At 41.7% G+C, this 15732-nt stretch overlaps 1 protein-coding gene across 7 annotated transcripts in view; it reads right to left on the bottom strand.

Moving 5' to 3' along the window:
* Positions 1-3072: 3072 nt before the first annotated feature.
* Positions 3073-15732, bottom strand: part of Bruce (BIR repeat containing ubiquitin-conjugating enzyme) — a 146129-nt gene continuing 133469 nt past the window's right edge. For 6 of the 7 annotated variants that reach the window (XM_076208059.1, XM_076208056.1, XM_076208057.1 and 3 more), the window contains 5 exons: positions 14596-14721; positions 10603-10716; positions 9205-9393; positions 8151-8285; positions 3073-6486 (listed from right to left, as the gene is read on the bottom strand). In XM_076208059.1, the coding sequence (XP_076064174.1) occupies positions 5716-6486; positions 8151-8285; positions 9205-9393; positions 10603-10716; positions 14596-14721 (1335 nt within the window). In that variant the 3' untranslated portion in view covers positions 3073-5715. Of the gene's footprint in view, positions 6487-8150; positions 8286-9200; positions 9394-10602; positions 10717-14595; positions 14722-15732 lie in introns of all 7 variants that reach the window. The other variant, XM_076208053.1, reaches the window with a different exon arrangement.

Consider the following 15732-nt stretch of genomic DNA (forward strand, 5'->3'; position numbering starts at 1 on the left):
TGTACACGCGTTCAGTACAAGCATTTGTTCCAGGAAGGCAGAGCATAAACTGAACTAATTCTGACATGTGTTGGTGACTAACATCTCTGGCTTTGAAATGAGTGAAAATTTGTACCCACCGGTGATCTGTTGGTAGGTTTGACTCATTCCACTCTGCTGCACTTGGCTACACAAGTAAACTCAGAAAATATGCTCGAGTCAAATTTGATGTCAAACATTTGTCTTTCAGCTGCAAAATCCCTTAAAATGTGGGGCAGCTTTGCTGCAAAGCTGCCCCATATTTTAAGGGAGTAAGGGTCCTTTGTGGCAGGACAAATGCAGGAAAAGCAGGACATTTTGCAAACTTATAAAATAAGCAGGACAGGTTAAAAAAGTGGGACTCTGGTCACCTTAGGTATGGATGTGTTGCATGGGGCCACTTTAGTTGGTGGACCTTGTGTTGATCAAGTAATGGGGTGGATGTGTAGAACTTAATACTCTAATTTTGCATAGAACTATGTGCCTATCATTTTCATGTGCTGTTCTATGGGTAGGCCATGGGTACACTTGGTTTAAATTTGTAGTTGTTCTATTGAGCAGTTTGTATGATGTCTGTTTTCTTGGTTGGAACTAAACTGTGGTTTTGTCATGTGCAGTTCACTGTACTAGTGAATGTTCTTCCAATTCATGGTTTCTGGGGTGAGCAGTCACTGGTGATTTCTGAAGGGTGGCCTCCATTCTATTTTGTCTTAGCCACTGTTCTAGCTTGTCGAAGTAGCTATTCTGTTGTTGCTGTGCTGCCATGGGTGTCCAGAGGGAGCAAGTACAGTGAAATCCAGGGTGTTTGAAACTTTGCCAGTCATGTCACTTAATTTCATTCAATTCTTGCATACATACATATACCAAAGGCTTTTTTCCCCCTTATAAGGGAGGTAGCCAAAAAAACAAAGGCATAAAAACCACTCCCACCTATTCCAACCCTATCACTCTCCACTCCCCTCCCTCTTATCTTGGCACCTCCTGGATGATGGGTCATCCCTGCACCTTGTCCACTGCCCTGGGTCAGAAGCAGTGTCGCAAGACACAGCAAGGCTGCTCCATTAATTTGGTGACCCCCCCTCTCCATCCCCTCATGCAGAAAAAGAGAAGATGGGGAGAAATCCCTTCAGGCTGTGTCAAATTTACTCACACATACTCCCACACCCACATCCATTCCACTTCATACATCACAGCATCATCCATATACAACCATTCTCCACTCACCCCATCTTCTGTCCTCTCCCGTCCTTCCTCAACAGACATTCCCCTCTTCCCCAATGCCCCTTTTACCCCATTCATCTATATCATCCTAGGTTGCCCCCTCATGTTCACTCCTTCCACACCTCTTTTACTTGTCTTTCATCACACATTCTTTCCATGTGTCCAAACCATCCCAATACTCTTTCATCCATCCTATCTCCCAACTCCCTTTCCACCCGTTCTCCTCCTCATTTCTCACCCAATCCACCTCATCTCAAACACATTCAAACTCCTTCTCTCTTCCTCTCTTTATGTTCCATGTTTCTGCCCAATACAGTGCTGTTGGTACAATCACTCCTTCATACAATCTCCTAGCATCCATTCTCAGATGTCTATTTTTCATTACACATTTTAATCCACCAAGGCATTTACTTGCTTTTCTCAGTCTACATTCTACCTCCACCTCGACTACTACCTTTCCTGCCACATTTGCACCCAAGTATTTAAAACTATCCACTTCCTCCAGTTTCTCTCCCTTAATACTAAATTTTTGAGTTACAGAATATTAGTGTATATTTTTTCAACTGCAAGTCTACAATTTAAGTACAGATATTATGCTTGATAGTGAAATATATGGCCATTAAAGTCACCCTTTCAGAGGTGAAAGAATAGTTTTCCCTTGGATTCCCCAGTTAGTCAATTTCATCACTCATTCAGCATTCTGGTGGGTCAACATGGTTGTGTTCATCCATATTCACTAGTCACCTATCTTCTGTGTGTTACATGTGCATAGAAAAAATTACTACCACAAAAGATGGTTTCACTGAGGCTGTCATTGATCATTTTGGCAGTGACAGTCGACGACTTCAGTTCTTGTTCAACAATAATTAAGTGGTACGAGTGGTTTAGTTCCTTTTGAGGGTTTGAATTTGACGAATCAAAATGTAACTCATGTAGATAATGTACATATATGTTTATGCAGCCAGCTTAAAGTGCATCTTGATATTATCCCTATACCATTACCCATATATGTATGACTTCAATTTTGTTCCCCCTCCCCCCTACAAAAACTCCTGCGGACACCCCTGTGCTGGGATATTATTGTTAGGTCATCAGCATAAGAGTGCGCTTTGGTGTTGTGCTCTGGGTGTGATGTAGGGAGATAACTTGAGGTTGAATAGTGCAGATGATTACTGCTCCTTGGTGGATTCTACTGTACACTATATTGATCACAGATACCATATTTTGAGATACTTTGCATTCTTCTTGTCAAGAAGTTTGTCAGCCATATATATGTACATGTGTGCCTTACTGCATTGCCTCTGACCTGAGCAACACAGGACAGGAATGATCCTTTATCTACAAGGTGTTAAGGTGGATCTATCTATATACCATGGGCCTCTTCCCCCTAATGGAGGTGGCCAGCCAAGGCACACACCCACTCCAATACACCACCAATTGTTTCCTTCTGATCTAAGCACTTTATGGATGAAGGGACAATAAACGGTTTTCAGATGGGTACAAGGTGGGTTTATGCTCTGACTTTGCCACCCCCTTAAGAAGGGTAAAAGGCTTTTTGCTATACATATATGTGCTATAGATAACAAATATAGTATTAGCTATTGGATGCTTACTGAGCTTTTATAGGCTATCAATAAATACTTCTCTAGGTAATCACAAGTTCAGGTGGCCACAGTTGGGTTCCCTTTACAAATATCTACTGGTAGTACCTATATCTTTTGTTGTATTACTCACTCACTCACATGAGCTAACTACTGAATTTCCCTGGTTGATTACAGAGTCTTTTACTGAGGTGAAGTCCTTCCCACTTTGTTTATAAAAGAAACGCAATAATAGCTTTGATCTTGTGTATTTTAGGACGATAACTATGCTATGTTAATTGTGTTGCCTGAGGTGAGAAGTTTTAGAATATTATTTCACAAACATAACAAACTTGATGGCTGGGTCTGTTGAACCATGCTTACCACCAACAATATAAATTCAAAATCAGGAATTTTTTTATTGAAATGGCTGAAATGCCCAGAAAGAACATAAAACTTGATTTTTGTAAAACCTTTTCTTTTTCATGTGTACAATGACAATAAAAGACAAACTAATTACACAATAATAATACCACTGGATTTTGAGTACAGTACTTTCCATTCAATATTCCAAGAGATCACACACTGCATTTGTTCAAATGATCCAATCTGGATCGTATATGTCACTTGTCTGTCTGCTGCATGGATCACGAGGGACATTAAAGCCTGAATCCAGCACATAATATCACTTGATTTATTGATTAACTACAGCTTTCAAATTCAAGAGCACTAATGTATCTCTTACTCTCATCATTATAACTTCTTTAAATAAGTAGAAATACCTTTGAAGTATAGAAAAATCTTTGAAAATCATTCTCCACTGATTGCTAACAACAAACTCGTGATGACCAATAGCACTCACTCCACATGTAGGTATCAAGATGAAGGCAAATAATAATGTTCAGGGGCTCCATGGTGTTACAATCACGGACTCGGAATACTGTGACAAGAAAGCCTACACAACTGGTTCCTCACTGAAAACCCTTCTGAGAGCCATATGTTGCAGCAGAAAGGTCTAATGGGGTTCAGGGTGGAGGTGGTGGTGGTAACAGCACTGAAAAATATGCTCTTCATACAAGTGACAACTAAAGGTATATAAGAGAGGAAAAGTGAGTCGGAGAAAGAAAGAGATAATATCAAGAGATAATGTGGTGACAGGGTGTACAAGGTGCACATAGCATACAAGAAGTAGGAGGAGAATTGGAAGAAAGAACACAAAATGTGATCTTGAGTAGAAGGGGTTGTCTTACATCTTCCCGCTCATGTCCAACAATACCTGAGAGCTCGACAAGACTATTGGTTCACACTGTACATGACATAATTCCTAAAGAATCACACTACTTCACTTGACATAACCATCCATCATTGAATGTACAAGAATTACACAATTACTATTACACTACAAACTTATTCATTACTAAGCTTAGAAGTTTGTACAACAGTAACTTGCCATTCATTATGGTACACTTGATATCATATACAACCTCAATAGCATAATAAGTAATCATAAATGTAATAATAAAATATAATAATAATTATAATTATATAGATGATAATTATAATGTTAATGATGACAGGGCTGTTAGTAATGAACAAACCGTAAACACATGACTAGCAGACACTGCAAAAACATCACAAACGGCAAATGAAGGGTTGAATGCAAAATATGCTCATGTTTGGAAAAAAGGTTGATGAAGAGATTATCTGGATTATGGAAAAGTGTACATGAAGTGTTATTGTTTCAGACATTAGTGTACAAGGGTTTGCAGTCTGGCTAAGAGAGGTCCATGTGTATGTATGTATATGTATGTGTGTTTACCTAGTTGTAGTATATGAGGTTGAAGCAATGCTCATGGGGTCCCATCTGCATGCGTATTCGGTGTCAACGAGTTTCAATGTGCAATGGGCTGCAGGGGTATACAAGGAAAAGTAAATAGGTAGAAGGATAAAAATGAAAGGAGTCTGTGACAAAGAGGGTCATGGAGAGCAACAGTCAGCTTAAGTAACAGTTTGTCAGTGTACTGGGACCTACAGCCGGGCACCATGCAATGTTGCTTTGGGATGTTCTCCAAACCCCACTTCCAAATATGACCTATTTTGCAGGATGAACACAGTCTAGGCTTACTACAACACACATTATACCTCTCTTGTTGCATTCTAGACACGCTATCATCTTACCTCCGCCTAATCATATTTATATAGCGGATGTACACAAGCCATGATATCTTATACATTTAGCCTGTTGGACTGCCACCAAACAAGTTCAAGCAGCTTCAATCACACACACTTCTCAATTGTAACCATAATCACAATAACCATAATAATGATAAAAGTAATGACCTCATTAACAAAAGTGATAATGATAATGATTACCATAATCATTATAGTTGTGGAAAAAAATATGTATATATTTATATATATATATATATATATATATGCATGCATGTATGTGTGTATTTTATATATTATATATACATATATATACATACATACATATATATATATATATACACACACACACAGACACACATACACACACACTTGTATTTCGAGAGGATTCTGTGCATTTCAAAACATCAACCCTTTCACTTTCTTCTGTGCCTTGCATCACTAAGAACAGGATTAATTAACAGGGACCATTGTATCGCCCATATCAGAATAAAATTACACACTATCAACTAATGATCACAGGAATTTCTTTGTCTATAGTTCCAGTCCTTTGTATACCTACTGAGTGTGTGGATATCTTGAGCTTTAATATAAAAATAGTGGGCCAATGAAAGGAACCACCATAGTACACATTGGAATGTACTCTCTGCGGCATTCTCTCAATAAAAGGAGGGGAGGGGGGGAAGTGGTGCTCAGGGTAAATCAAACCTAATCTCCTTTGGATGGACTAGGATGGGGAGTCTTGGGAGGAATCACACCAGTTTTGGGAGTAATGTTGTGTTGTAGAAGACTCCAAGCTGTTGCCCGAATGGTTAGGAAGGGTTGGCCATGCATCATAATAGTCCACGTGGCCCAACATCCCCTCCCCCTGCTCCCCCTCTGTGTAGGGAGGTGATGGTACAACTTTGGTAACATTTGCTATGGGTTCAGTCACTTCTGCTATCACTTCCACTTTTGAACCTGTTGGCGGTGTTGAAGGTGAGACATCCTCTTGGGAATTGGCAATTTCATCCCAAACAGTGTTTGTGTGAGAACCTCCTCCTGTTGCTGAGGTTGCAGAAACTACTGCTGTGGCTTCCTCTTCAGGCAAACCCACAGACATACCACTTTTGCTATCATGATCACTACTACTACTACTGCTGTTAGGTCCACTGGAAGCAAATGGTGCCCACGAGCTGGGTGGTGGTGAACTATTTCCATTCCCAATACTGTTGTAAGCGGGCGGATTCCTCACTAACAAGTAGGCTCTTGAAGTTTTCCGAACTCTGTTGCGTACTGGCCCGCCCGATGGTCCTCCCAATGGACCAGATGGGTTTTCTTCTTTATTTGGTCCCTCTCCTTCAGACTTTGGCTTGGCATCCCCAGCCCGCGCTGCACTCACACTGGCTACTGGTGAACGAGGACTGAGTGCCATTAAGCTTGGAGCAGGGGAATACTGCTCTAGGCCTGGGATCGGAGTCATCTTCCGCAGCTCCTCTTTGAGAAGTTGGAAGTTTTTCTGAAATAGAAAAAAGGCACAAAAAGGTTACCAATATGTTAAAGAGCTCTGCAATAAATAATGCAGGTTGATAATCCTTTATCGAAAATGCTGAAGACAAGAAAGATTTTGTCTATCTATATACCAAAGCCAAGAAAAGAGGAAGGGAGGGGTGGTGAATGGCAATGGAGTATGGGTGGGAGTGGATTTATGCCTTTGACTTTGGCTACCTCCCTTATAAGGGGAAAAAGCCCTTGGTATATATATATGTATACAGTGTGACCTCTCATTAACGGATGTTGTTGTTGTTGTCGTTCCCTAGACTGTCTGTCCAAGCAGTCCCGTCTCCCCAAGGAATGCCACAGCTGAAATTGGGTTTTCCCACAAATCCTTTATAGTGTATGTTGTGTTGTTTGCGTGCATGATTGTGTATAATGCAATCTTCCATTGTGTGTTGTATGGTATGGGGTGAAGTGTTACATCCTGGGCAGCTGTTCACAATGTGGTCATCCAGCCTCTTCTGGTAGCTTATTAAGGGATGTTAATTAGCTGTGTTTGCGGTGTTTTTGGTACTGTTGTTTTGTGCGTGCAATCACTATGCCACCCAAAAACCACTCCAAGTCAACAGATTATTTACATCAACTGACACCGTTACCCCCCTTTTAGTCCATTAATGAGAGGTAGTACTGTACACCAAAGGCTTCTTCCCCATAAGAGAGGTAGCCAGTCACTCCCACCCATTCTATTCCCATTCACCACCCATTGTTACCCTCTCAACTTAGCTCCTCATGGATGATGCGTCATCCCTGTCTCCTTTCCTCTGTCTTCTCCCTTCTCTGCTCAACAGACATTCCCATCTTGCTCAAAGCTTCTTTCACCCAGTCCACGGGATTAATATTTTCAATATTTACTTTATGCAATGTTTTTCAATTTAGCATGGTAGAGAATATAAATCTTAACATATTTGTGGTACCAAGTGAACATTATGCATATACCAAAGGCTTTTCTACCTTTACATGGGGGGGGTAGCCAAAAAGAAAAAGGCATAGAAACCACCCCCACCCATTCCATTTCCTATATATCACTCCCCTCCACCCTCCTCCCTCCCCCTTATCTTGGCACCTCCTGGATGACAGGTCATCCCTGTATCCTGTCCAGTGCCCTGGGTCAGAAGCAGTGTCACAAGACACAGCACATCCACAGCAAGGCCACTTCATAAATTCGGCGACCCCCCCCCCCCTCTCCGTCCCCTCATGCAGAAAGAGAAGACGGGGAGAAGTCCCTTCGGGCTGCGTCAATTTTTTTTTTCTCATACATACTTCCACAGCCCCCATCCCCCATCCATCATCATTACACAATGTGAAAAAATATAAGGTTACATCAGTGATTCTAAACATAAGTTTCTTGTGCTCAGTTTTAATTAATTTTTTTTTTTATCTAATGTTCATGAGTATGCACAATAAGTTTGTTCATTATGCAATTGTCTATCTATTTTCTAAGGGCATCCTCTCCCTTTTAAGAAAGGTGGCCATCTTTACAACTGCCATCACTATTTTCATGATCACAGTCAATTACATCAATACTACCATATTTAGTTCCTTCAAGCTCCCTTTGCCCCAATACAATCACTTCTTATCCTATTTGATGCAAGCTGTTCTCACACAAAGCTTTGTGGGATCACTTACTTTGAGAGCTATCGTGTTGTGGGCAATGTTCTTGCCCGCTCGTCGGTTTTCACTAAGTACCTCCATCTCTGCAATCCATCCTTCAACTTCCTGTACAATTTCTTCCCTCTTCAGCCAGAAATGCTTTTGAACTACCTGTGAAAGATTACATGTGAAAAAAGATTAAGATATAAAAAATAAATATATACATACATACATATACCAAAGGACTCTTTACCTCTTACAAGCTGGGTGGCCTAGTCAAATCAATCCTCCCTTCATCCATCCTACACTAATTTATTGTCCCTTCTATTTTAGCTCCTGGATGAAGGACCATCCTTATCCTCCACCCACATTTCAGGTCAAAAGCAATGCAGCAATACATAGCACCTCCAAATCACCCTTCCCACCCCTATTCTTTGTTTCAACTCCACACTTCTCACTCTATCCATTCTTAGGGCCCAATGACTGCCTGTAGTGGTTGTGCAAGAGGACAGCAAAGATAATCATCTCCTTACTGCTCATTTTCAAATCCTATCAACCCCCTCACTTCCAGTTTGAGGTGCATCCTCAAGGGGCTGGCATTCTATCTCTGTACTGGACCTAAGATCTCTACCATCTTCAACTGTATTTCTGGGTCACATGAAGAATTGTCACCCCAGAATGCCCACATGAAGAATCGTCACCCCATGGGATCCCACCTGAGGAATTGTCACCCCAGTACACCAAATATCAACAGTGGAATAAAGATTACGTTAGGTTAGGGTTGGGTTTGGTTAGGTTTGTTTAGGTTTGATTAGGTTGAATGAAGGTTATGTTTGTTATCAACTTATACAACCGAAGAATTGTAAACCCAGGATGGCCCACATGAAGAACTGTCACCCTAGGATAGCCCACATGAAGAATTGTACAATTTTTTATGTGATCCGTATTTCTTCTATTTTTTCAAGTAAAAGTAGAAGTCAAAGACACCTGCCGAAGATAGAAATGAAGTCCTCGAGGCCACCACATATAAACTTTTTGAAGTTGGCTCCCCACCAAAAGGTGATGGTAATATCTGTCAAGGAAGACTTACCTCCTTGAAACAGGGTGAAGGGTTTCTAAGTTGGTGTAACATTGCCCATCTTACTGTTGCAGCTCGAATGTTTGCATCATACTCATTGGAATTGTGCATTGCAGCAGGTGTTCCTCTTGACCTCTCATAGCCAGGTTCATTGAAATACGGCTCCGAGACTAGGATGAGGGACTGTATGGACACTAATACCTGGAAAAGAATGATATCAGTGAGTGTTGTCAATGGCTGACACATTATATGTGACCTACGGTGGATTCCACAAAATGCCAACAAATTTGAGATTTGCCACAACATACATACATAGATATACCAAGGCTTTTTCCCCCTTACAAGGGAGGTAGCCAAAAAGGAAAAGGCATAAAATCATTCCCACCCATTCCATCCCTGAATACACTCCACACCCCTCCACCCTCCCTCCCATCTTAGCACCTCCCGGATGATGGGTCATCCCTGCACCTTGTCCACTGCCCTGGGTCAGAAGCAGTGTCGCAAGACACAGCACATCCACAGCAAGGCTGCTTCATTAAATCGGTGACCCCCCCTCTCCGTCCCCCATGCATAAAGGAGAAGACAGGGAGAAATCCCTTCAGGCTGCGTCAAAAATTGCTCACACATACTACCTCACCCCCCATCATACTTCTCAGACACCTCATCTCAAACACATTCAAACTCCTTCTCTCTTCCTCTCTTATGTTCCATGTTTCTGCCCCATACAGTGCTGTTGGCACAATCACTGGTCACAATAACAATACAAACATACATATCAAGGCCCTTTCCCCCTTCTAAGGGAGGTGGACAGCTAAGGCAAGTATCCACTTTCACTTTTACCCTGACTCCTTGTGGATAAAGGCCCATTCCTATCCATTGCCCACTGTCTGCATCTGAAGTAATGCAGCAAGACACAGCACCTCCATAGCAAGGTCTGACAGTCAAGGTTGGTTTACCCTCATTGCTTCATTACATGACAACTCTCCCCATTCATCCATTTACAAAAATTAAACAAATAAAATAAAGATCCCTTTGAGCCACATCAATTTCTCATCCAATTACAACTACTTTTGCACCCATGCCTATACTTTCTTTTCTTCCTTCACAGCAACTAACACTCCCTTTGTACTGAGGGCCTCCTTCACCCTATCCATTCAACTAATACCTCAGTCTTTCCATCAAGTTCATTCCATCCACACCTGCCTTCCAAAAACTTCATTTGAGGCCAAGACCAATTGACGTCCTGATGTATGGTTGTCATTATTTAGAATATACAAAAAAATAAAACAAAAGTAAATGTTTTGAATCTATAACAGCAATTTTCAATATTTGTGCATTCACATCTCACTCAACCAGGAAGAAAGAATGGCAATAAGAAGTAAATAAATTTAGTGAAATATAGTTACTTACTTGAAGTAGGGAGGATGTCTGTGGATTCCACTTCTCTTCTGGTCTCCCATGCCAAGTGTTGAGGATACTTAGACAAACCTTTCCATCTTGATACAGATTGGGATTGAATCGAACCTGCAAAAACACAAAATGTATAGATGTATAGGCTGACCATGAAAATTAATCTTGTTTGATTTCTAACTTTCTACCTAAGTTGTTTTCTCTTTTTCTGCATAAGGGGACAGAGAGGGGGGGGGTTGCCAATTATGTGAAGTGGCCTTGCTGTTTTTCTTCTGATCCAGGGCAGCAGGTGGGATAAAGGGATGACACGTCATCTACAAGGAGTTAAGATAAGAGGGAGGAGTGGGTGGTGGATGGGTGTGGGTACATGTTTGGCTACCTTCTTTATATGGGGGAAAAAGCTTTTGGTATATAGATAGGTTTCTAACTTTGCATTATTTTCTTAAATACACCAATGTACAAATCAAGCTATTTTTTCCATAGTTACAACTATCACAAAAGATATCACTGGTCTATAAGCAAAATGCCTCAAGAAAATGTAATAAAAATTGACTAATTCTGTGTCGCTGATGACAAAAATCATGCTTAAAATAACTGATCGGCTCTAAAAGGTGCACCAAAACCACTCTACAAGGGAGGTAGCCAAAAAGGGGAAGGCATAAAATCATTTCCACCCATTCCATCCCCGAATACACTCCACACCCCTCCCAGACTTACACACAGAAACAAAAAATATATACATACATATATATATATATATATATATATATATATATATATATATATATATATATATATATATATATATATACATACATACATATACCAAGGCTTTTTTCCTCTTACAAGGGAGGTTACCAAACAACAAAGGCATAAAAACCATTCCCACCCATTCCATCCTCAATACACTCCACTCCCCTCCACCCTCTACCCTCTCTCCTATCTTGGCACCTCCTGGATGATGGGTCATCCCTGCATCTTGTCCACTACCCTGGGTCAGAAGCAGTGTCGCAAGACACAGCACATCCACAGCAAGGCCGCTTCATTAAATCAGCGACCCCCCTTCTTCATCCCCCCATGCAGAAAAGGAGAAGACAGGGAGAAATCCCTTCGGGCTGCGTCAAATTTTTCTCACACATACTACCTAACCCCCCATCCCCCACCCATTCCACCTCATGCATCACATCATCATCCATATACAACCATACCTCCTTTACTAGTCTTTCTTCACTCATTCTTCCAAATGTCCAAACCATCCCAATAGTCTTTCATCTACCCTATCTTCCAACTCCCTTACCACCCCCATTCTCCTCCTCACCTCCTCATTTCTCACTCTATCCAGTCTAGTAACCTCTATCATACTTTTCAGACACCTCATCTCAAACACATTCAAACTCCTTCTCTCTTATGTTCCATGTTTCTGCTCCATACAGTGCTGTCAGCACAATCACTCCTTCATACAATTCCTCTTCGCATCCATTCCCGACTGTCTATTTCTCATTACACTTTTTAATCCACCAAGGCATTTACTTGCTTCTCTCAATCTCCCCATCTGGGGTATTGGCTGCATGTTGTTGTGGCAAAGTAGCATGCAGTTGATACTTTAGGGTCTATATGGGGCACCCCTACAGACCAGAGCCACACATCATTTTATCAGTGATAGCAGAGGACTCTGCTCACAGAGAAATGATGACACTTTTATTATACTGCTACTGTTCCTCTGTTATGCCTACCCTGTGGTGGGGGATAGAATGCTACCACCAAGTATTCCCACTTGGATCATAAGAGGGAAGAAAAACAGGATGGGGATTGGGACTAGGCATCCTTCTCCCGGTAGCCCCACAGGGGGCATTCCTAAAAGTAAAGGCATACGAGGGTGTGGGTGTGTATATATGTATATATATATATATATAAAATCAAAATCAATAAACAAAATAAATATTACAACGCAAGAGCCCTTACCCCTACTTACCCATCTCATTATATCACACAAAGACATACATACATATACCAAGGCTTTTTCCCCCTTACAAGGGAGGTAGCCAAAAAGGAAAAGGCATAAAATCATTCCCACCCATTCCATCCCTGAAAACACTCCAGATCCCTCCACCCTCCCTCCCATCTTAGCACCTCCTAGATGACGGGTCATCCCTGCACCCTGTCCACTGCCCTGGGTCAGAAGCAGTGTTGCAAGACACAGCACATCCACAGCAAGGCCGCTTCATTAAATCGGCGACCCCCCCCTCTCCATCCCCCCATATAAAGGAGAGAACGGGGAGAAATCCCTTTGGGCTGCGTCAAAATTTTGCTCACACACACTACCTCACCCCCCATCCCCCCATCCATTCCACCTCATGCATCACAACATCTTCCATATACAACCATTCTCCATTCACCCCTGTCTTCTGTCCTCTCCCGTCCTTCCTCAACAGACATTCCCCTCTTCCCCAAAGCCCCCTTCACCCCATCCATCCATCTCATCCTAGGACGTCCCCTCATGTTCACTCCCTCCACATCTGCCTTCCATACCTCCTTTACTAGTCTTTCTTCACTCATTCTTTCCATGTGTCCAAACCATCCTAATACTCTTTCATCAACCCTATCTCCCAACTCCCTTTCCACCCCTGTTCTCCTCCTCACCTCCTCATTTCTCACTCTATCTAGCCTAGTAACCCCCATCATACTTCTCAGACACTTCATCTCAAACACATTCAAGCTCCTTCTCTCTTCCTCTCTTATGTTCCATGTTTCTGCTCCATACAGTGCTGTTGGCACAATCACTCCTTCATACAGTCTCCTCTTCGCATCCATTCCCAAATTTCTATTCCTCATTACACTTTTTAATCCACCAAGGCATTTACTCGCTTCTCTCAATCTACATTCTACCTCCACCTTTACTCCACCTTTTCCTGCCACATTTGCACCCAAGTATCTAAAACTATCCACTTCCTCCAGTTGATCTCCCTTAATGCTCACTTCCAGATTACTGCCACTTTCACCCCTTGTACATCTCATCACCTTACTTTTATCCACATTTATCTTCAGCTTTCTTCTATCACACACTCTCCCAAACTGTCACCAACTTCCTCAATCCCTCCTCCGATCCTGCCACAAGCACAGTGTCGTCCGCAAACAACAGCTGGCTCACCTCCCACTTTTCTCCATTTTCTTTAACCATCTCCAATCCCTGACCCACTACCCTTGCATTTACCTCTCGCACTACCCCATCCATGTATAAGTTGAACAGCCAGGGTGACATAACGCATCCTTGACGAAGTCCCACCTTTACCTCAAACCACTCACTCTCTCCATTTCTAATCCTGACACAAGCTCTACTACTCTCATAAAAACTCTTGACAGCTCCGAGAAGCTTTCCTCCTATCCCGTATCTATAACAGTGTACTGCCTGTACCACGTAATACATCCACACATATATACATTTACATAGGATTAGCTGAGAAGGTGATACAGCCCAAGCTGGAACAATACCTGAACTCAGATGTAAATATGACAATTGGAAATTAAGTATATCGACCAAGTTGGAACCATACATGAATTTGAAGCATAGTACGATAAACTGGAGAGTAGGGATGACAGGTGGTGATGGATACAGAGCTGCCTAGTGTAGGCCTTATAGTCTCTTGCAGTCTCCTTTATTCTTATGTTATGTTCTTATGTTCTTATATCCCACATGGATTCCCACTTTCCTGTATACTACAATCAGGTCAATACAATTTTGTAAATCAGGTAAATACACACACACACACATACTATCTATCTATATACCAAGTGCCTCTTCCACCTTATAAGGGAAGTAGCCAGCCAAGGCATGCATCCACTCCCACCCACCACCCATTGTTTTCTTCTCATCTTAGCTCCTTGTGGATGTATAAATAAATCACTGTGCTAGCATCAATTTACATTCAACCATATCAATACATGTATAAGAAATAATATTCTGTGCAAGGATATACTTCATTGTAATGTACTCACCTTCCCTTCTCCAGTAGTCTGCAGATTTATGTGCAGGGGGGACGTGGGGTAGTCAACTGGGAAATAAACGTCAAATTCAAAGCAACCATTGGAGTAGGGAGTGTCTGCTGGCCCAGTGATTAGGACCTGAAAGTAGAATAGAATAAAATAAAATAAATAAAATAATAAAACTAAATAAATTAATAAAAAGTCCTTTACTTTTTAATTAACTTTTCTTTCTTTGCAGGGATTTTTACTATCTCCAAAAATATGGAAGTGAGACAGAGAATGGGGGTAGGTAAGGAGCTTTTGGATAGTGCAGATAAGACTACTGCAGTGCTCTAAGTCAATGAATCCACTGCCCCAGGTCTCATAACAATACATAACTAGGTTGTCCACCTCATACTAATGTGCTTTCAAGGAGGGCTATTCTACCAGTACACTTATCATGAGACACCTAGCAAGTGCAAGAGTGATTAAATGAAAAAAGCACCATCTGAAAGAACAATTATGGTAGCAATTAACATTAACAAAGCATCTGACAGGTTCCAAGACACATACATACATACATATACCAAGGGCTTTTTCCCCCTTACAAAGGAGGTAGCCAAAGTTATACATACATATACCTATGACTTTTTTCATCTTACAAGGGAGGTAGCCAAAGTCAAAGGCATAAATCCACTCTCACCCATTCCATCCCCCATATACTCCACTCCCATTCACCATCCTCCCTCACTCTTTTCTTGGCTCCTCCTGGATAATGGGTCGTTCCTGCATTTCACCCACTGCCCTGGGTCAGGAGCAATGTAACAAGGCACAGCACATCCACAGCATGGCTGCTTCATTTAATTGGAAACCTCCCTCTTTGTCCCCTCATGCAGAAAAGAGAAGACAGGGAGATATCCCTTTGGCTGCATCAAAATATCATTCACACATACTCCCTCATCCCCCCATCCCACACACACCCTCTTCCATGCATCATAGCATCATCGATAAACAACCATTATCCACTCACCCCAATCTTGTCTTCTCTCTTCCTTCCTCAACAGACATCCCCTCTTTCCCAATGCCCCTTTTACCCCATCCATCCATCCATCTCATCCTCAGTTGCCCCGATTTTCACTCCATCCAAATCTGCCTTCCACACTTCTTTTA

The sequence above is a fragment of the Oratosquilla oratoria genome, chromosome 24, assembly GCF_046742065.1.
Source record: "Oratosquilla oratoria isolate Oo_2021 chromosome 24, ASM4674206v1, whole genome shotgun sequence".
NCBI lineage: Eukaryota > Metazoa > Arthropoda > Malacostraca > Stomatopoda > Squillidae > Oratosquilla > Oratosquilla oratoria.